The following is a 23222-nucleotide window of genomic DNA, read 5'->3' on the forward strand; positions in this document are numbered from 1 at the left end:
TTCCAGAATATTTTCATCACCCTCCAATAGAAACTTCATAATTACCACCAGGTACTGCCTTGACACCCTCAACCCCCACAATGCACTCTGGCGATGGTCCCTAACTTGCTGTTTTTCCCACCCTTGGCATTCCATAGAAATGGGACCATTTAAAAGTAGCTGTGTAGCTACCTTTCTTCACTTTGTATGATGTTCCTAATGTTTGTTAATGTTGTAGAATACATCACTGCTTGGTTATTTTTATCATTGAATCATTATATACAAACACCACATTTATTGATCTTTTGATCAGTTTATGGACATTTCTGTCCTGCTTTATAAGTGTTATGAAAACTTTTACTATGGATATTGATATGAAAGCTTTTGTCTAGATACATTATTTTTAGTTCTTTTGAAAGTATACTTATGCCGGAGTTGTTGGCTCACATGACAAATCTATGTTCAACATTTGGAAGGATATACAAACTGTTTCTCACAAAGGCTATACTAATTTACACTCACATCATCAATGTATGAATACCCCAATTTCTCCCTCTTACTATTGCTCCTCTTTTATTTCATAGGTATTTCAATGAGTGTATCTTGGTATCTCATTGTAGTGTTAATTTGCATTTTTTTCTCTTTTTTCTTTTTTGGCAGAACCAGGGATTGAACTCAAGCCCTTGAGCTTGCCAGGCAAGCGCTTATTCCACTGAGCTATCCCCCGGCCCCAATTTGCATTTTTCAAATGACTATGTCAAAGGACTTTTCATGTCTAGTGTGCCTCAGTATACCTTTGAAGGACTATGTATAACATAAAGATAACTTATGTAATATATCTTTTATTGTGTAATTGTCAGAGTGTCTCCCATACTTTATATATAAATTGCTTATTGGATGCATGATTTGTAAATAGATTCTTCTGAGTAATGACTTTACATTCATAATTAACAAAATATTAATTTTATAGAGACATGCTAAACATTGTGCTGAAATATACATTAGAAGTTAGTTTTGGGGGTCCACCCACTCACGGGTCCCCCCTCCTGTCCCTCTCTCAGACAGGAGCTTTCTTTATCCCAATAAATGTATTCTGCTCATAAAAAAGGAAATTAGTTTCAACTGTAATTTTTGACAAATAAGCTTATTTAAGGCATTAGCATGCTGAGCGACATCATTTGCTCTTTGTAACATTATTAGAAATAAATATGTCTCCACACCACAGTTTCAGAGGGGTTCAGCACTTCTGTTGTATGATCTCTATGCATTTCTAAAAATCCTCTAGTTATTAAATAGCTTCATGAACAAACAGATATAAAAACAATAACTGTAATCACAAAGGACCGAGTTTCAGTCTGTGCTTTGAAAGGCATAACTTTATTTTTAATTAATCAACTCGCTTAAAATTAATTAGGTAACAGACATGTGTATAGGCACAGTGGGAGATAAACCATAGCACACATTCCCTACCATCACGGAGCTATAATCCAGCTGAAGACAGAAGGATTATACACACAGAGAGTAAAGCAACTTTGCAAAGCAGTAAATGACAGTTGCCAGATGGCGCCATACATGAGGAGTGCTAAAGCATACACAGAATGGGATGTCACTAGGTTTTCCTTGAATTTGTAGAACACTAACACTGAAGCTCTTGCTTTCATAAACAAAGTCAATAAAGGCAAACCATATATAAGCCAAGATTTGTGGAATCTGCAAAGATCCCACAAATAATTTTAGCACTTATACACGCTAGCTTCTATGTAAGGCTTGTAAGTCTGAATGTGATCGTATTCACCCTTTGGGTTTCCCTATTATGCTATCCATTGTCCAGCAAAAAAAAAGCCACAATAATAATTACCCTTAGCATTTTCATAACTGACAATCATTAAATTCTTTTTTGTGAGTCGAAGAAGAAATAAAGTAGATAATAAAAAGACTCCCTGGCTAGATTTATAAATGGTGAATTTCAAACTACTTTACTGGGTTGTTAAGTATGCATTAAATACTTAAAAAAATCTATTAAGTGATTACAATGAATTTTGGGAAAAATACATAATAAATATGAATCAAATAGTCACTATTATTATCAGCATTCTTAAGTCCCAATTGAATCCTGAGAGTTAAATTAATTTTTAATTGTATCTTCAGCTAGAACAATGAACTAAGATGGTCTGTAATACAGTCTTGCACACAGAAGAGGTACATCAATGCCACATGCACTAGTTAATGTGATTATCGAGAGTAACAGTGGCAAGATGAAATTTCCTATGCCTTGATGTTTTCACTTCCCCTTTCCCAGTCGGGACTTTGAGGCAGGATGCACTTACAGCTCTGCAGTGTACTGGGGAATATGATCAGGGATTTTGTTGAGTTTTTGATTGGAGCAATCTACTGTGGTTCCTTCGCAGCGGCACTTTTCAGGGCAAGCCAAGTCTGCGAAGCAGTCTCCACTTAATTTTGATCGATAATCTTCTGTACCTATTGAGAATTCAAGCCAAAGAGAAAGATACTGAGTGTAAAGATTCGAATATTTATGAAGTTGTAGGAAGGAAAAAATAAGATAACTATAGATTATGCAGCAGGGAGACAACTTAGGGAATTTTGGTCAATAGATGTCAAGAGAGGGTTAAAAGAAAGGCTTGTAATTTTCTGGAAAAAAAGAATGACCAGATTCACACAACAGGAAAACATTAATAAAGTTGAGCTTTTCACAGCTGTACTTTCTGCTGATCTGGTTCTGAGCCATTCTAGCCTATTACACAGCTAATCTCACAATGGCTATTAATTCTTAAAACTTTATTTTTTTTTCTGGATCAAGAATTGAAAATTATTCAGTAATAAACATATTCCTGGATATCATTATAAATTAGGGCTTTCAAGGCAAATAGATATTCTCAGTTTTTTAAATTTTCTGTGGGCTTTTATTATTCTCTCCCTCTCACATAATCTTCAGAAATGCCTAAAAAGCCCTCTTTTTCATTTTGATTTTGTGCAAAAGACAAGTTAATCCTGACTTGAGCCTCAGCAGCTTGTCATGCTGTAGAAAGCTGCGTGACGTTCCATGGTGCTTGACGGAACCATGTTTTACTCATACCTCGCAACCACATGGTTAGATCAAGCACAACAGAAAATCTCGCTACATAATCACTACACCAACCACTAGGCCAGAGGGGAGACCAAGAGGAGAGATGAAGGGAGGTAGGAGAAAAGCTACAGACGTTCTGGAATGCAGTGCTGTTTACGTGGCATGCATCCTCCCGCAGAATGTTTACGACCACAGTAAGTGTATTACTACCGAAGATTTCCTGGAAACATAAGAAAGGGACTATACTGAAGGTGCCTCCGCCGTTCCTCAGAACTGCAGAAGGGACACCACAGCACTCGGGAAGGACATCGAAAGAAGTTGAAGGTGGGCTACAAGGACAACAGAGAAGCTCAAAAGATCTGTGGTTTCTTCTTGAAAATTAGGTGTAAGAGACCAAGACTAGAAGAAGGTACATCAGGATTGAAAAGGGAGAACATTGTATTTCAGATCAGACACTTTTACTTACAGCCCCGATGGTGAATTCCTGCAAAAGTAAAGATCACCAAGAAGGAAAGAAAGAAAGAGTAATCCCAATTAAGGTTAACAGACATACATACGGCATCAGACTATGCTCCCTCTCTCCTCTATCATGGCAATTATAGGGGACAGCATGGCGTGATGGGATTTGTCATGCTTTGTAAAATTCACAGTAACTTGTTGAAAGCATGATAGCTTTAAAGGATGAGCAATGGCATACAAGATGCATAGGACAAATTAAGTTCTTGTCAATTTCTTCAAAAAATGGACTCTTGGCAAGGCACATTTTCTTTTGAGTTATGACTGTAATATTTGGAGTGCCACATGGAATGGTAGTAGACAAGTACACACGTAAAAGTGAATAAAAATTAATCATCCAGATCCTCAAGGACTATCATTGAAACATTTGAATAATCCTGAGGTAGTTTACAGTGCTTCTGAATGATCTTTCCAATTTACAAATAATGCCACATGGGAGAACAGGATCAGAATTCACTGGAAGTTTGCAATGCCAGATATAATTGTTAGATTATATTTGGCAATTAATGCCATAGTAATTATTGAGGCTCTGTTTTCTTGTGCCTTCAGTATTAGTGTAAAGTGAAATAAGGTTACAATGATAATGAAATCTAGTGATAGGCTCATTGAATATATTCAGATAATCTTAGCCATACTATGAAAACAATGATGATTTGTAATAGTTTATTAGATATATCAAAATTATAATGTAAACTTTGGGAATAATAGGGAAAATGAAGCTCAAAGAATTCTGCTAGTCTGAATTTTATTATTAATTTAAATAACATAAAGTATTAGGAATTGAAAATTATCAATTGATATCAGAAGGAAAGTGTGTATGTCAAATCTACTTTGGTCCCTACCTGCTAATAGGATAGGAAAGCTGTATTAGAACATTTGTTATGCGCCTCAATTTTGTTTGGTACTTGGTGAGTGGGAAATACTGGTTTCCAAATTTTTGGTAAGATGTATTTAAATACAATAGTTTGAACAATTTTTCAATAATTATTTAAGTGTTGTAATCTTAGGATTTAAATTATATTGATGTATTATTCTTCTGTGAATGATCTGATGTTTAGAATATAGCATTTTTCAGTTAAATAATGGCTCTTGGATGACTTTCTAGTTAACAATTGGTAAAGACCAGTAAATTTTAAATCTTGCCAATGAAGGCAAATCAACTATTTTTTTAAAACATGTTGTTTATTTCATTGGGAAATAAAATATGTAAAATATTATTTAATCATTTACACTCCACAGAATGTAAATTTAGTCATATTATTAGATCTGTTAAATAGAACTCAATCTGTTAAATGGATGAAATTATTTAGAATATAGCTGAGTAATGACAGCCAACAAGTATCTCCTTAATATAGAGACCGAACTGAAAGCCCTTCGTAAGCAAATAAGTATGATTTTACAAAGAAATATTTTAGAAATATTTTATGTATAGTTTTTAAGATATAGGATAGTCTAGAATATAACCGGGAAAGGTTAATGCAGCCAATCAATATTTAACATGTACTTTTATATAAAGGTTTAAAACAATCAAAAGGCATTTAACACAACTGGCAGGCAAGGAAAAAGATAAGTGAAAGAACATATTTTAAAGAGCTAGCTCTAGAATCATCAGTCTTGAGAGTGTTAAGATTGAAATAATACAAGACTGTAATCATTATTCTTAGAAGCATTTTGCCCATCTGCCTAAATTATTCAAGGCATTTAGGGCTTATGAGCTTCCTAATGCTTTCAAGGTGGACATCAGTAATCTCTTTGTGGCATCATATTCCAAGTCTGGGTTTGCAAGACTGTACAGTTATAAACAAATAAGGAACGAGGGTATTCAAACCAGCACGAAGCAGCTCTTTGTATAAAATGGAGCAAAAGAAAAGCATACAATTTTTAAATATAAAATGACTCAACATTCTCCTGCTGAAAATGCAATTTTCTGTGTTCACACTGATTTCATGTAGAATTAGCTCTTTGACAATAGAAAGGCCTCTGTCTTTAAAACTAGCTTGGTAAGCTAAATTTTAAAAACAGGCTGAAAAGATCAGATATACAATGTAAGGAGAAAAAAAATGATTTCAGGAGAAAGCCATTGGTTCAAACACTTTAGCTACTGTGAGAAATTGCAGATAATGTGCCAGAGTGAAAGGAAGAGAAAAGAGGGTGGGAGTTTAATAATAAATATGTTTAACATCAGAAGCTGCATGCAGAGGTCAGGTTTTCAGGAAACAGCTACAAGTGATCTACACATCAGTCAGTCTATCTAGAGAGGACCCACTGTACTTTCAAAAGCATGCATATCAGTTTTAGGAGTGATATTTCAAAAGGTGAGGAAAGGGTGTTTGCAGTTAGTCCTACCAACGAGCAAAACCTACCTGGAATGAAATACTGTTCTTTAGCTAAATAAAAAAAGAGAAAAAAATAGAAGATGCACCTGAATGTCAACAAGTAGAGAAATGAGCTATATTAGAATCAGAATGGACTAAAGTTACTATAGATAACTAAGTGAAAAATGTATATTCACAGCAGCGGCTGAAGTATAATAATGTTCAATGACTAGTCAGTGCATTTACAATAGTGGACAATAACCAGCCTGTTGTGGATATTAGCTTTTTAGTATGAATTAACTGCTGCATGTGAAATAGGCCTGAAATAGTTAGGCAGCATATTACCAGCAATACAAAGAACACCGTCTATCATCAGAACTTAGAAAAATTATAACAAAGCAAGGAGTATATTTCAATAAAGTAAGCATTTTATTTTTAATAACACAATTCATATATTTAGCTTTTTTTTTTTTTTTTTTTTAGACAAAGCTAATGTTATCAAAATGTAGAAAGATGGCCTGTTGGGAAAAGTGAATCCTCAGAGATTTATTCAAAATAAGAGAATGCAAATCACTGAAGTGTACTCAGGGAGAGGAAAATGCATAGGGGGACTTATTTTTCTCCTCCCGCTTTGGAGCCTGCTCAAGCCACAAAACCAAGTTTCCACTCACTTTCAGAAAAAATGAAAACATGGTTGATTATTTTAGTACTATAAACTTAGCTAATAGAAAATAATGTAATGAACATAGATCTCCCCATATTTTAAAAGCATTTTTGAGTTGTCTACAAGGCTTTCGTTATGGTCAAACTTTCTCAAAATACTGCAAAGCATGCAGGCATCTTTTTCACTTAGTATCCTATTTCTTCCTTTAAATACGGTATTAAAAATGTTATACACGGAAGCACTATGATAGGTGGGTCTAGAAGTCCCGTTTGTTTATTTATTTTTTACTCTTGTCCTGTGTAAGCAAAAGAGAAAGAAATATGATTCTCCGAAGTGCGGGAGTCAGCCACAGCTCTTGGTACACCTCATATCACCACGGTTGCTTCTGTCACAGGGAAGTGTCCTGGGAGGTGAGAAATTACCTGAACAACGGAACTTCTTGCTTTTGATCTGTCCAATTCTTTTGTTTGCCAGGCGGCGGGGGCTGGTACAACGGGCACCACTGGTCTCAATGGGGTTGGTGTGGAGATAATCCGCCAGCCACTTGAGGTGGCAGTCACAGATAAAGGGGTTCTGGGCCAGATGCCTTGCAGAAACACAGAACAGTTTTAAATACGGTTGCATTGGGTTCAACTCGCACATTCAGGAAAAAAAAAAAAAAAGAAAGAAACAACGAAAACAGTGCTAACTGAATTAGATCCAGATCGTGTATACATACATTGTTTGAATGGCACGGAGAGGTGAGAAGGTCCCCTTGGCAATGGTCTGAAGCTTGTTGTCATATAAGGAGAGAAGGTTCAAGTTGTGGAGATCCTGAAAAGCATCTACCCGAAGGCAGTTTATCTTGTTGGCATTCAATAATCTGTTTGATCAAATAGTTGCAAAATTAAAGTGTAGCATCCCTTTAACTCACCTGCAAGATTTTTTCTTTCTTGAGAAAACCCAATCAAGACATGTATGTCTTTTTTTAACAACAACACTAGCATTTTAACTTTAGTAATAATTTTGATTTTACAGGTTGCAGATTTGCAGCTTAGAGGAGAAAGCAAAAGTCACGTAGTCGGGTAAAACTAGACTAAATCCAGCAGTCCTTAGACATGAATTCAACAAAATATTAACTATGCACTCAGGAAGGTGCTGACATAGAACAACACATGAGGGTGGTGAAGGCTCAGTCCCTGTCCTTGAGGACACTGTAAAATAGCTTAGTTATTAGTCCTTCATGCTGGTTTTTGAAAAAGCTCAATCTATTTTGAAAATAGCTAGCATCTATGCACCGAACCACACCACCCGTCTCTTAGGGCCCTACAACAGCTTCTCATTGGCTGAGTACAGAAGCCAAACTTATCCCTAAACCCTGCAGCCCCCAGTGTGCAGCTGCAGTCCACACTTGGGAGGTGTGAAGCATCCTGGGGCTCTGCTCTGCCTGGCTGGTTTTTTTTTTTTTTTTTTTTTCGGAACTGGGGATTGAAATTTTTTTGTATTATATTTTGTTGAGAAATAAATATCAATGAGACAGTTTCAAAGCTGATTAATGGGACATTTTCAATAAGTAATACATTGTATATTGTTATTTTCTTAGTAGTTATCCATAGTAAAAGAAGTATACAGGATATCTTGTCCAAACACTGTTACTACAAGTTGTCTTCTCACTGAATTAAGCAAAAGTACCTGTATATCTATCCTAACTATTCTGTATATACAAATACAAAATGGTCCTTCCTTTGTATCCCCTTTTTGTTTAGTCCTGTCAGAGACAGGTATTCTATTGGCATCTAAATACTATAGGTGCTTGAATTCATCCAAGCAATTCAACACAGTCCAGTAGTCCACAATAGTAGTAGGTTATCTGCAGAAGCTGTTGACTTCAGCCTTTCACAGCTCAGCATATTAATATGGCTTTACTTTATATACCTTGTTTTTACACTTTTCTGCTGGATGGTCAAGACCAAGATAAAGTAAGACCTGTATAACAAGAAATATAACTTTTGTATCTGATAAGGTCAGTCGAGTACCCTCAGGATTTATCCTGCAACCCTGTACCACAGTTTGCAGATCCTTTGTCAGTGTCAGCCATGTGGATGAGTCACGGCCATTGCTTGGCTAATTTTCTCTCTGTGAGAACCTGAGAGAAAATTTTATCTCCAGGTGACTCTCCTTAGGCACACTATACATCATCGATCATATTCCTCGGTGGCTCCATAATCTCCTTGATCAGAAAATTTGGGGCACAACTGAGTTACATGATGTTATGGTACAGGTTCTCCTATGTCCTGAGTCTTCACTGACCTTGAAAGACGAGGACTAAAATGTTGGCTGACCTTGCAGCCCTTCCTTTTCTCCACTTTTTGATCTGAAAACTTAGGTTGTTAACCCTCCAGAAGAGAAGCTTATTATTAACCTGCAACATATGCAGTTCGGTTTACCCTAACTATCTGTCTAAATAACAAACATCTTAGGCATAATGTGGAACAAGTATTTTCCATCAAATATTGATGTGTTGAACTTTAAGTCCTTACAGAATATGAAGAAAAAATTTTTAAAATAGGAATATGCACATATTTTTACACAGAAATTTAGAAATCTAACCATATACAACAAGGTATCAGGACAGTCCTGTGACTTTTTTTTCTTTTTCTTGTCTTTTTTTTTTTTTCATTTATTACCCATTTAAAAAAAAAAAAAAAACAAGTGAGACATTATGGTAATCATTGGTATGTCAAAAGAAGTATGTATTTAGAAGACCAGAATGACAGGCATTCCAAGAGTGACCCTTCTATTACACAATGCCATCTTCAGTGCAGTTGCTTGGTTCATAGGTATCAGCATATATAGTTAGTCAGGGTGAGAATCCTACCAATTAACTGCTAGTTTCAAAACCCTGCTGATGTTTCTCAGGATCATTGCCTTGCCCATCTTGTGTGTACAAACGTATGGTTGGGAAACAGAACAGGGACAAAGCTGCCTGGCTCTTCTGGCCCGCTTGTGCTGACTTACTTGCTGCTTTTCCAACACGCCAGACTCTGCTGTCCTCTGGCTGCACAACCATGTCACCCCCAGTGCTGGCTGGCTCGGCCCACTGCTTCCCGCCATGGCCTCACTCACCCTTGTCAGCCCAGCCTGGGCAGTCTCTTTCACTTATGTGGTATGTCTCTTTCTCCTGTAGCCTCCAGAATTAGGAATTCCTTTTATTTAACTTACTTTTTCCATTTTTAAAAAAATATATTCAGAACAGGGCCGGTCAAATAGCTCAGCAGATTAAATCACCTGTAAGCAGATGCAGGGGCTGGGGTTCGATCCCCAGGCCTGCTGGGCCAGCCCTGCCCCCAGGCCGTGCTGAGAAGGCAGCTGAGACTGGGCGTGCTGATGCTCGCCTGTAATCCCAGCTCTTGGGAGGCTGTAAACAGGCAGATCACTAAGAGTGCGATCTAGTAGTGAGACCCTGAACATCCTGTAGACCCTTCTCTGAAATACAAAACAAACAAACAAAAAAATCAAACCAAAACAAACAAACAATATCTATCTATCTATCTATCTATCTATCTATCTATCTATCTATCATCTATCTATCTATCATCTATCTATCTATCTATCATCTATCTATCTATCTATCTATCTATCTATCTATCTATATATTTGGTACAGGGTCTCACTATGTAGCTCAGACTCGTAGTGATCGTCCTGTTTCAGCCTCCCCAGCACTGGGATTACAGGCGTGCACCACCAAGCCTGGTCTTGGTGGCCTGCTCAGCGTGCCTGGGGGCAGGGCTGGCACAGCTGCAGTACTGAAGACAGAAACCCAGGTCCCTGCCCTTGCCAGGTTGGTGCTTAGACCACTGAGCTAACACAGCAGCCTCTACTTTTTCTATTTTTAAAAATTAGTGTTCATTTTGGTCATATATGATTTTACTCATTTATTGTGTCACTACTGGCTGTCATTACACATCTTCTCCAAGAGGATGTCACAGACCTTGGTCTATTTTGCTCCCCGACATTTCCAAGATATCAGAATACATAATATATATTAGGTGCTTAATAAATATTTGCTGCTGCATGGACACTATGTGAACCTCCAGGGTAGGCACATAAATTATGGCATTAAAAGCTCTAGTCCTGCATTACGAATTCACATATAAAGCAAGACTATGCACACCGCTTTTTGCCAAAATATCAATATTCTGTGAAACTGGCTTAGATCATACTTTGGGAAACATCATTTTGTGGGTTATTCTGAATGCACCGTGTCTTTTAGAATGAATACTCTTGCAACTCTTTCCAGAACAAATCTTCCCCTCAACTAAAGCATCCCTTCCTCCACGTTCTTCTTCATACATATTGTCTGGGCCATGTACTTTTGGTATCTGCTTCACATTGATTCATGTACTGACCTTAAAATAGTTTAGCCCTCTACAAGCAGGCTAGATGTTTTACATTTTTCTCTTACCATTTATTTCATACTTAGAAGTTTAACACACATTCAGTATCTAACACACATTTAATATGTACTATATGGCTTAGGTATGGTTCATATCTAACATACTGAAAATGTTTTCTTTTTTGGCAAAAGAGAGAAAAAAATTAATTTGTATCTTTAGTTAACCAAAATATTTCCACTTTATTTGCTTGCTTTCCTATGTATACTACAAACACAGTTTTTTCATGATTCTCCTTTTTGCTGGGTTCTCCATCTTCCAAACTTTCCACCCTGGGCCACAGTATAAGGAATGTTGAAGATGTTCCTTTCCTGATAAGCTAAGGCCAAGAAGATAGCTCAGTAATCAAAGCACCTGCCTGGCAAGTGCAAGGACCCGAGTTCTAACCCCAGTGCCCCAAGCCATGCCCTGACCACCGAACCTGAGCGTGGTGGCACATGCCTGGAATCCCAGTGCTGGGAAGGCTGAGCCAGGAGGATCACTACAGGTCCCAAATGCATAGTGAGACTCTGTACCAAATAAATAAATAAAAGATTAAACAAACAAACAAAAAAAGCTAACTGAGTATAGAAGGTAGAAAGCACAAACTTAAGATAAAGCAATGGTGAGGCTCCTGGAGAAGCTCCAAACAGATTCTGTTATGGGCAGTCCCTTTAAATCTACATGGCCTGAGGAATTTCTTGGATTTATTCCATTTATCTACCTCTTCTATCTAATAGTAATCTGTTCAAACAAAGTTGACATGCTGCACTTTTCCTGGTTCTTGGCTAGCTGTAGAGAGACAATGACACCTTTTGTAAGGACAGAACATGATAGTGGTGGCATAACGAAGAGGCTGACCTACACAGAGACTCCGTATTCTGTGAACATATTTGTTGTGTTAACCACAGCTAAGCATGTGGGGAGAGTGCTCACGGCTGATGGAGCTGGGATGATCGGAACATCTGGGGCCAACTGTATGGAGCTTTCGAGGGAAACGTGGATGGACGGCAGATGGGCAACTTGTAGGCATGTGCGCATACAGAATCAGGCTACATCTATTATTTGTAAAGAAATCTGTTGTGTGAGTAGATTCTGTCAAATCAGAAGCAATATTTGATGACTTCATTGCAAAAAGCTAAAAAAGCAAAAGCTCATATAGGTTATCGGTTCACAAAATCAGTATTTGCTGTTACTCATAGATCTGTTGTAAAATATATTTAATGAATGATGTAGTATTAAAACAACAGAGAATGGGGAAGGAAGGGCCGACCAAATAGTTCAGAGAATTAAAGAACCTGCAAGCAGGCGCTGGGGCCAGGGGTTCAATCCCCAGGCCTGCTGTGCCGTCCCTGCCCTCAGAGCATGCTGAGATTGCAATTGAGACTGGGCAGGCACGCACCTGTAATCCCAGCTCTTGGGAGGCCAAAAACCATAGGTGGTTCACTATGAGTCCTATCTAGAAGTGAGACCCTGAACACCCTGTAGACCCTTCCGCAAAATAAAAATTAAAAAAAAAAAGGAAAAAAAGAAAAGAAAAAATAGAGAATGGGGAAGGTGAGTTCCATTTAGTAAAACTAACACTGTCTTGTTAACATTTATTTGGTTTTATTATTTTGTTATTTATTTATTTATTTAGTGGTATGGGGGATCAAACTCAGGACTGGGTGCTTTCCAGGCATACTCTTATGCTGCTGAGCTATCTCCCCAGGCTTCAACATTTGGTTCTATTGTACATGCATGTATATGTGGGAAGTGAGCTATGCTATCACATGTGAGTCTGCACAGAGTAGTTTTTAAGACACAAGTAATAGGTCATAATCATGAACACAAATTCATTAAATAAGCAATCAAATCTCCTTTTAGGAAGATCATGGACTTAGGAATTAGTGTTTAGGAAATAAAGAACTGCAGATAAATACTCCTCCAAGAGAAAATAACATTTTAAAATTAAGAAATTTACAGGACACTCTGAGTTAAGTAAGAGAAGAAGACACATCGTAACTATATTTGTGTCTGAAATATACAGGCTAGGGTCTGCCCCAAATAACCTTTCTATGTGAAGTTTCAAACAGAATTTGATGAATCTAGGTTAACCTTAGTTTTCTTTCTTCAAGTTTCTTTCTTTCTTTCTTTCTTTCTTTCTTTCTTTCTTTCTTTCTTTGGCCAGCTCAGCCTACCCTGAGGGCGGGGCTGGGGCAGCATGTGGTGCTGGGGATAGAACTGAGGTCCCCTGAGCCTGCCTAAGCTTCCCCACGCAGACACTTTAGACTGTTGTGCTATATCACTGGCCCTCAAATTTATTTTTCATATGATCAAGCATTCAAACACATGGGTCAAATCTGGAGTTCTAAGTAGCACGCACAGTGAATTCCTTCAAGACAAATGAACATTAACACTCATCTAAGCAGCGTGGGCTTTTGGTTGGGATAAAATCAAAGAAATCATTGACAGTCTGGTAGAGACTAGTTTCCAGAGTCTGGTCTGAATGACCTACTGCAGACCACAGATTTGTTTGGAGAAGACATTCTAACACATTTGCTTCTGTAAATTCTTTGGACGAAGTTTGACAAATATCATTTACCATATATCCTTCCAGCCACTAGTTACATCAAACAGATATACTTTTCCAAGGAAGACTATGTAATCATTAAGTGATAGACCAATCAGAAAGCATGTATTATGACACTAGAGAGAGAAGGCTCCGAGAAAATTCCAGAAGAGTTATGCCTTCAGCACAATGATCCAATATAGTCCAGTAGTCCATAATAGTAGTGGGTTATCCGTATGAAGACAACAATATGCAATGAATTAATTATTGTAACTGTTCTTTTAATCAGTTTTGAAACTGTCTCATTGTTGTTTCTCAATAAAATTAATAAAAAGGGTTATGTCTTCAATAAATATTCATTATCAAGCTAGCACCACTAGCCTAGTCTCTTCCATGAAAGAGCATTCTGGCTCAAATTTATCTGGTTCCTCCACGAAATTAGAAGATGGCAAACTAACAAAATATAATATGGGCTTCAGTAGATCCCACACAGTCAGGTACTTACAGTAGCTGTAAAGAGAACAATCCTTCAAATAAACTTTTTGGTAGTTCCGTGATTTTATTTCCGTAGAGAACACTGAAAAAAAAAGTTTAAAGGAAAAAGTCAGACCCCAAACATGCATAACAAACTCAACCAATACATAGGAGTTCAAGCATATGGGCAGGCAGCAGGCATTCAAGGCCTCATAAAGGTTACAGCGGAATGAAAAGCTTCATTTGAAGTTGTTTTTATTTGATTGCAGGTCATATGTATGTTTACTATGTACAATTTGAACAACAGAAAAATGCAGAAAGATTAACAAAAGTCTAATTCATGGTTTAACAGCCCTTTCGTATGAGTATTTATTATTAAATTGTTTTCTGCTCTTGAGTACACACATGAGCACACACAGTTTTCATATTTAATGAGGCCACAGTATGCATAATAAATAACAATAGATGTAAAATCCTGCTCATTAAAGGGGTAATCTTTGGGCTCTTATTATTAGTAAACCATGAAAAGTTCACATGATAAGGGCGAAGCTTTTATTTTAAACATACAATGGTGATGCTTGCATAATAGAACATCAGTGAAAATAGAGAACAGGAATATGACCTTAGGGAAAGTTGCAAATATATAGCTCAAAGTAATAGAAACCAGAATGAACTCTCATGATACCCACCTTTGCTCAGACACTAAGTGTAGCCATTATATAAAAAGATCACTACTGAGTTCCCTCATTATACGTGGTGCCTAATACAGCTCCTCGCATACAGGGAGGCTTTAACATTGAATTGGCAAATGAAATGACTAATGTAAAAGAGAAATAAATTGAAGAATAAATTAGGACAAAACGCGAAATGAAGGGCTTTCAAGAAAAAGTGAATGGAGTGGAAAGCAGAGCCACACAAGGCCAGCTACAAACAGCAGTTCTGTACCAATGCCTATTTAATTTGGTTTCCACATCATTAGGCAGGCAGAATCATCTGTAGAAAAGCATACAATCATCAGTGAGTAGAACACTTTAGCAACACCTGCAAAAGTCAAAGAGCCTGTTTCCATAAAGGTTAACTTAATATCGTACTCTTAGGATATCAATTTGAGAAAATAATCAAAGAAGAACAGTATTTTATGTACATAATGTTAAATATGAAGTAAGTTTTAACAGTGAGAAATTAATGTGAATAAAACAGTATCAAATTAAAAATAGGGATTTGTTAAATACCTAGTTTACCTTGCCAAAAAGTAAGATTTGATGGGTAGTAAGTGACAGATAAGTGCATGTGATTTGTTAGGTAAAACAATTTAAAAAGCAAAATACTGACATTATTGCATTTATTATTTTTGTATGGAATATATACTACATAATATATAACTATATAATAAATATATATCGATTTATTACTATCTATCTATCAATCTATCTATCTATCTATCTATCTATCTATCTATCTATCTATCTATCTATCATCTATCTATCTGATTGGAAAGTGTTTTGCCATATAGAAGTGCTGTAATTTTCATCCATCTATTTTTGTTCTTATACCATATGCAATAAATATATTATTTTCAGGAGTCTGAGCGACATTCTTTTGAAAAGAAACAATGTCATGATCAACAGCCAAAAGCTGAAATGCAAACCTAAATAATTAATACATTCTGCAGCAGTAGATGGATTCTGTTTGAAAAGGAAGAAAAATCACAAAAACAGAGAGAGGGAAATGTTCCCCTTTTAAAATGTCACAGAGAGAATGTATTACAGTATATGAAGAAAGCTCCTCAGGGAATCAATAACACTGGGTGCTATATGTGTGAAGAGACAGTGCCTTCATTCAGACTCCAATGGTGCGGCTTCAGAGTACAGAATAACATTTCATTTGTAGAGAGTATAGATTCTTTAGAAAGGTAAATGCATTAGAGAAGCAGCAATTCAAAATCATCAAAGAAGAAAGAGAGACTTCTGTGTTTTCTGTGTTGTCAGGGACATGGTGGGAGTAACTACGAATCTCCAGAGTGGGGGTAACTATGTTTTGAGGTTAAGAAGAAGAGAGAGGGCAACAGGAGACAAATGAGTGGATTGAAATAGCATCAGTTTGGAATGTTCAATTCTGTGTTCTTGAAATAATTTCTTTATCAACACATTTATTCATGGATGTGCCAGCGACTTGGCTAGGTTTTAATTGTGGTGCCGAAGTAGGTTGAAGCCAAATAGTATTCTTGAATGGGCACCTTCTGCCCATGTGCCCGGCCCTACATGACTGCTCTGCCTAAGGTGTGGGTGGCTGAAAGAGCAGCTCAACGGGGTAGCTCTGAACAATGGGGATATTTCGCACTGGAGACAGAGCATACAAAGGTGGGAAACCCAGAAATCAAAGGTGAAAACTTCAGTGTTCTTTTCATCTGGGACTTTTTCACTTCCAAGGTTGGCTGAAATAGCATGAAAGTTAGATTGATTAGGACAGGTGTCATATTTGTCTTAAAACTACTCTTTTCCAAAACCAAGTCACTCCTTTTTTTAAAAGATTATGTGAAGAATAAAAAATATTTGTTTTTAATGAGACAAAATGGATAAATGGTGAAAAAGTGGGGAAATCACCCAATGAGACAGGAAATACAATGAATCAGTTTAATCTGGTATGGGGGTTATAGATCACAGAATATTGTACTAAATCCTAAATATGATAGAATGAGATTTCTTTATTAAAAAAGTATAGCAATACTAGATCATAATATTTTTCTTAAACATCCATAGCATCAAAATGTTAGAAAAGAAAATGAGTTAAAAAAAAAAAAAAAGCTGAAGACCAGAACAGAGAAGTCACACCATAGTCAAGGAAATCCAAAATATATAAAAATGATGTATAAACATTGGGCAGAGTGGCGTATGCCTGTAATCTTAGCACTAGGAAGGCAGAGGCAAAAGGATTGCTGTGAGTTTGTGACTAGTCTGGGCCCCATATGTGTTCCAGGCCAGCCTGAACTCTATAGTGACATCTTTTTTCAAAAATAAAATAAAATAAAAGTACAGATATATCATCAGATGATGACATGACATACAACAAGGCCGATGAAATGTTGTACTATAATTTTAAGACGGAAAGAAAATTTAAAAAGATATTGTGAAATTTAAACTCATTCAGCTGAAATGGAAATAATCTAGGAGGCATTTAAATAACAAACAAATAACAAGAATCATAAAGTATACTGGGCAACTTCCTTGGTTTGTTCACAACATGGCTTACGTTCAGGGTCCCCCTCATAAGCTGCAATTATTGTGATAGAGAATTTTTCACAGTCTTTGGGAAGAACAGAAAATTGCAAGGCTGCTGTTATCTTTGCTACTAAAAGGAGGATAAGGATGCTAACGCCAGTCTCAGCCCTACGTGTGCGAACTTTAAGACAGAAGGACACCGCAACTTCCGGAGGCCAAATGGCATTCCGCTGCTTTCGTGAAAGCTTGCAGAAGAGAGAACACAATAGAAGGAAAAACTGCTTGTTACAGAAATATGCAAGGCTTCTATCAGGGAAAGTTCTGTGGACTGACCCTCTTATTGAAATAAATCTACCATTCTTATAAGTTTAAAATAGTCTTAAGTATATTTGAGAGTTGTAACATTGAGCGATTATTAAGCAAGCACAGTGTCTCGACAAAATGGAGACACTACATTTTCATTTTAATGGAGACTTCAGTAGTAAAATGCAAGATTCTGTGTGTAAGAGTTGACACCAATGAAAGAAAAGAATGTAGGAAATGTGCAGTTAGCAGTCTAGTCTTGCACTACAGACCTCTGAAGGATCTGGGTGAAGAAATTAGAATAAATGGTAGGTGATAAGTGTTCAAGTGGTTACAAAGAAAAATGTGAAAAAGTGGAAAAAAATACACTGAGAATCTTTGGCATAACTTTATTCCAGGATAAGTAAAATCCAGAAATCTTCAAATTGACACATACAAAGATTTTCCAGGGCTGCTCCTATTATCTCTTGATGTTCACTTAGGGTTTCAACAAAGCCAGAAGGAGAGTAACATGATCTTCATTTTAGAGATGGGAGAACAGAGGTTAGTGGAATTAGTACCAAGTTTAGCCACACTACCCAGGACTAGGCGGCCTCAGGACCCAGGCCATCCAGTTCCAAGGATTATAAGCTTAGCACAAACTTATACCACTACAATACCTTTATAGTGTCAGTATGAGGGGAAGTTTCCAACTTATAAAACAATAACAGCTGTTTGCAGCTAATAACTACTCTAAATGCTTGGTCACCAAATTCTATAAAAAGTCTATTATTGTCATGGAAACATAAACAAAATCCCTTTGGATAAAATGATACACTAGATTCATACATTCTGAAAGATACTTTGCTCATAATGTTTTTCTTATATTGTACTACATTCTATGTTACTCTATTTGTACACAAAATATTAAAATGTGGTAAAATAAACTTTCATGTTGATAGGAATGAATAAATGTTGATGCTTTTATTTAATAGGAGAGCCTTTAAGTAGTTTTGGCAATGAAATTCACTTTTCGGTAAGAGATACTATGTGTGTAATTAAATAACAATTTAAAATTTGTCTTTGAGGTAAAATGTGGTAGAGATATTTGACATCATACCATTTTAAGAATTTCTACTTTTATAACAAATATCTTAAATTAATCTGACTCTATAATCTGACAGTTCCAGAGAGGCATAGTATTAAAATACGTGGTACAAGAGAAACTTGCAGAAGCATCACCTTGCTTTATGTATAAAGCAGAAATGTTGCCTACTTTCAATTATCTACCTTCTCCAAGTCACTTTTACAGCAGACCTTAGCTCCAGGTTCCCTGTCACCACCTCCAACACAGTTCTTCTCCGCCGCCTTAGCTTATGATGAACACTGCTGTCCTGTCCTCAAGGTAGCATCCTAGACTTTGCTGTTAGCCACAACTGCAACCTCCACACTGCTTCAGTTCCACATTATTCACCTCTCTCCAGGCACACTGGATTGGACTTTTCTCGTTCAGTTTTGAGCATACGCTTGCCTCGGGGTCTGAGCACATCGCTGCTCTTCCTTCTTGAATGCTTTTCTGGCAAATGTCTGCATTTTTCCATAAGTCAATCCTACAGTCTCAATCTTCAAGTCTTTGTCCACATAACTTTCTAGGAAAGTCTTTCTTGGGTATCTTCTTCAATGTTTCAGTTTGTTCTTTTTAATGGCATTCCCTGTCTTCCCCCTTCCCTTTTTAATTGATGATACTTTTCATCATCAGACATACTATACATTTTGTCAACATATGTAGTCTTTTTTTGGTCTCTTCCATTAGGGGAAAGATTTTTCCAAAGGTTTTTTTAGCCTCTGCAACCTCCATAGGTTACAATGAAGCCTAGCATACAATGAGGGCCCAACACATTGCTGTTGACCATCTAATTGTGGTTCAACAAAAGAAAAGAACTTCTTTCAACCCATGAAATTAGGTATTATATGGAGAGTTTAAGAAATTAGTCTTTGGAAGACTAACTCAAACTGTGAACACAATCAAGAAAATGGCATATGTTAGAACATGCACACTTTCTGTACGACAGCACAATCATTTTGTTTCTTCCCAGCTACTTGTTTCATAACCTCATAGAATATTATATAAAAAGATTGTGTTACACTTCAGGAAAATGGTTCTTCCTCTTCCGTGTATTGCTGTGATGTGAACTGTCATGTCACTGTGGCTTAGCTTGGTTAAGATTCAGTTCCACAAGTAAAGATGATGCTGTCTACCGCTTCTCTGTAGGTTTTCGAAGAACTGTGTACCTGTGAATGCTCCAACCCTAGAGACAAAGACACTCAAGCACCGAGAACATCCTTTACCTGTGCTGTCATTTCTCTTGGCATTTCCTATAGTACGATTGTATTTATGTCCATTATTGCATATTCATTTATGGCATAATCATTGATGATAACATTTATTAATAAAATTTATTGAGATAACTGATACATTATAATTGATTATTCTGTTTATTGTTCATTTTATTTCCTTTTGTCTTTTGATTCTCATCCTCCCAAGTGTCAATAATAATATTAAGGAAATACAAATAGTAAACTTGTCAAGGAAGCAGATTTAAGTAAGATTTTTTTCATTGCTTCGTCTCCTTCTTGACACTGTAAATGCTATCTCTGAGAACAGATAGGAACGGGTGTGATCGTTTGCCTGTTCTTCTTGTCTTCATGTCTGGGAGATCATACAGGTTTCTTTCCTTGGGTCATCTACTGTTTAAGGACATAAACATGGCACTGCAGTCAATTTCCGTGACTCCACTGAGTTTTGCAATTACCTCTGTTACTCAGCACCCTGCCGGTCTTCCTGGAGAGCAGTACTTAATCCCATACAACACTTTCTACCAATAACGGTTCCCCCAGCCCTGGACTTACTCTAGTAAAAATACAGTAAAGCAAACAAATATGAACCCAGACTTTTAGTGGAGGTCAAATGATAGTTGTTCATTTTCTAGCTTCAAGAACAATTACAGTTTTAAAAGCAGACCAGTCTGGCAACCTATTGTTCTCCAGTTCTCCCCTTTGGTCAGAGTGGGAGGAAAGTGCTCCAGCCACCCACAGCATCCACCTGGGTGTGCTCAGGAGCAACCCTGTCTTCTGCAACCCAGAAGAGACAAACAGGCACTTCCGCCAGTGGAAAACCCTCCCCGAAGCATGACCTTTTAACCAAAAGACCTATGCGAGCTTTCACTTTAAAACTTACAGTTTGATATGCAGGTTATCTCACTTGATAGAATTTGAAAGGCTTTTTACCAGTTTCAGGGAATGGCAACCTTTAAAATCCACTTTAGATCATCTTTTCTTTGCATAGTTATCTCTCTGAAAGTCCTCTTGACATTAACAAGCTGTACTCCATTGTTATCTTTGCTCCTTCAGAGATTGGAGCTGGTTATTTTAGGGAAGTCTTCAGGAATGAGCAGGAAGTACAGGTTAGCTCTCAAATGTCACCCTCACCTGTCCTCAGCAACACTTTGCCAGCACAACCCTCAAAGCCACAACACTGTCCCTGAAACTTCAGCTACGGGGAAGCAGATAAAAAAATACAAGTTTCCAGAGCCCTCCAAAATAAGCATTTCCCTTATTTCAGACAGAAAACTAGTGCCAGTAAGGAGACTTTACACTTGGTTTCTAAACAGTACTCATGAAACTATAAAGCATCTACACAAGAAAACTGGCTAATTTTAGAGCACACAATAGTTCTCCAGAAAAATGATGAAACTGAGGAAAGATGAACAAGAATTGATGCTAGTCTTTTATAATTCATCCAAAAGATGTAAAAGGAGTATTTTTGGTGTGTCCACATTTTATACACACATCCACTGTTTGCCTCAGACCCTTTAATTCTGCAGTGAAGCCAGGAGTACTTACAGTGAATTGAGAGAGCGCAGGCCTTGGAAGGCGTCGGGTGCCAGCTCGGAGATCTGATTATTGCTCAGGTCACTGTGGTCAGAAACAGGGTTGGGTTTCATTAAATAGGACACTGCTGAAGTTTCCTGGGAGAGGGCTGCTATGGTTTGGATGTGCTGGTTTTATACCTCTTGGGGCATATGTACAATGTGCAATGTAAAACATCTACAGACTTCTAAATTTGAAGATAAATCACAATTTTAAAATCAGTTTCTATTGGCTCTTTTCCTATTAGTACCAATGCTGAAAGTAAGGTTTTTAAAAAGAGAATCACAAGTAGTAAAAAATAATCACATTAGAAATAATACAAAATTCTACTAAATAGTAGGCATTAGACAGTGGTTGCTACATTGAACAACGCTGCTCTTCAAATCACTTCCTCAGGCTACCAGCTATAAGCATGCAAAATTGGTTAAAAAATAAAAATAAATAAGTTATAAGGAAGGAAAAAAGAGAAGAAAAAATCCTAAGCATTAACAAAGTAAGGTTGTTTTTGACAACACAGTGTCTCAAGAACCTACATAAGACCACGACATACATTTGCACTTATGTGAATTGACACATCAAATGACAGAGAATTTTAAAAATAATGTGAATTAGCTATTAAGATTAAAATATTGTTATAGAACTAGCAACATAGTGACACCGCTTAATAGTTAAGCTGCCAAACTCTTAAACTCTCAATTCCTTTTCCTTGCATGGTCATGACCTGCATAGTTTAAAAAAAAATCTACATATTCTAGAATAATGGTCACTCACATTCTTCTAAGCTTCTTATATGGTGAGAAAGCTCCCGGAGGAATAACCTTGATTGAGTTCTGTTCCAAACGTCTGCAATGAAAATAATTCAATTTTTAAATAGAAACACAAGCTCTTGGGTATGTTTAATTTCACTTCAGAATTCATGACAAGAAGTAAACAGCATTCGTCATAAGGGACATTTTCTTTTTTCCCTCAAAAATAACTACCAAAATTAATTGTGCAACCCCCTAAGTGTGGAGCAGAACTGGCATTAAGCACAAAAGTATTGTAAAAATAATAAAAAATATTCAGATATTTAAGCATTACATGTCCATCAATATGTAGGCCTGTATTTGAATTAAAAGAAAATATTTCCTGAAATATTGTTGGGAATTAATTGTTCTAACCGAAATATAAATCAGAGAATTATACAGTGACGTGAAATTTAGATGTATAATATGTTTTAAAGAAAAAATTAGGGCCAGGGACATAGCTCAGTAGAATATAAGTGCCTGCCTGGCAAGCACAGGGTCCTGAGTTCAATCCCCAGTACCACAAAAAAAGGTAAGAAAAACATAATTTTCAAAGGAAATTACTACTGAATATTAAAATTTATAAACTTTTTTCCTCTATGAAAAGCATATTAAAGATTGAAACAGTATTATACTCATAAAATTAATTTTGAAATGACTTATGTGGCAAAAACTTAAATATCAAATTTGTAAACCTAAGATGATTTCATTAAGACAATCTGGATGCTGTTGACTCGTTACATAAACATTTCACTTAAAAATCATGGCCCCAAAGTGCATTCAAACACAAGTGTTTTGATGAAAAAATCACAGTTGAGGATCTTTCTCTGATAAGCGTTTATACACCTAGCTATGAAAGACACAAAGAAATGAGTTTCCTTGTAACCTGGTAAATATTTTTGTTTATCAAAAAACATGTTGGCTCTCAAAGTCAATCAACTCCATATAAATACTATTCTCCATTCTCTTTGCCTTTTCAATTCTCCTCTGGATTCCAGAGAGCCGACTCTG

The 23222-nt window shown here is 36.7% G+C and overlaps 1 protein-coding gene across 1 annotated transcript in view; it reads right to left on the bottom strand.

The window, feature by feature from the left end:
* The window catches only part of Slit2 (slit guidance ligand 2), a 390230-nt gene that overhangs the window by 81933 nt on the left and 285075 nt on the right, over window positions 1-23222 (bottom strand). The window contains exons 10-16 of the mRNA XM_023723851.1: window positions 22198-22269; window positions 21400-21471; window positions 14028-14099; window positions 7278-7421; window positions 6982-7145; window positions 5944-5967; window positions 2307-2457 (exon numbers count right to left, since the gene is read on the bottom strand). Coding sequence (XP_023579619.1) covers window positions 2307-2457; window positions 5944-5967; window positions 6982-7145; window positions 7278-7421; window positions 14028-14099; window positions 21400-21471; window positions 22198-22269 — 699 coding nt within the window. The remainder of the gene's footprint in view (window positions 1-2306; window positions 2458-5943; window positions 5968-6981; window positions 7146-7277; window positions 7422-14027; window positions 14100-21399; window positions 21472-22197; window positions 22270-23222) is intronic.

The sequence above is a fragment of the Octodon degus genome, unplaced genomic scaffold (genome assembly GCF_000260255.1).
Source record: "Octodon degus isolate 3935 unplaced genomic scaffold, OctDeg1.0 scaffold00006, whole genome shotgun sequence".
In the NCBI taxonomy this organism is placed as follows: Eukaryota; Metazoa; Chordata; class Mammalia; order Rodentia; family Octodontidae; genus Octodon; species Octodon degus.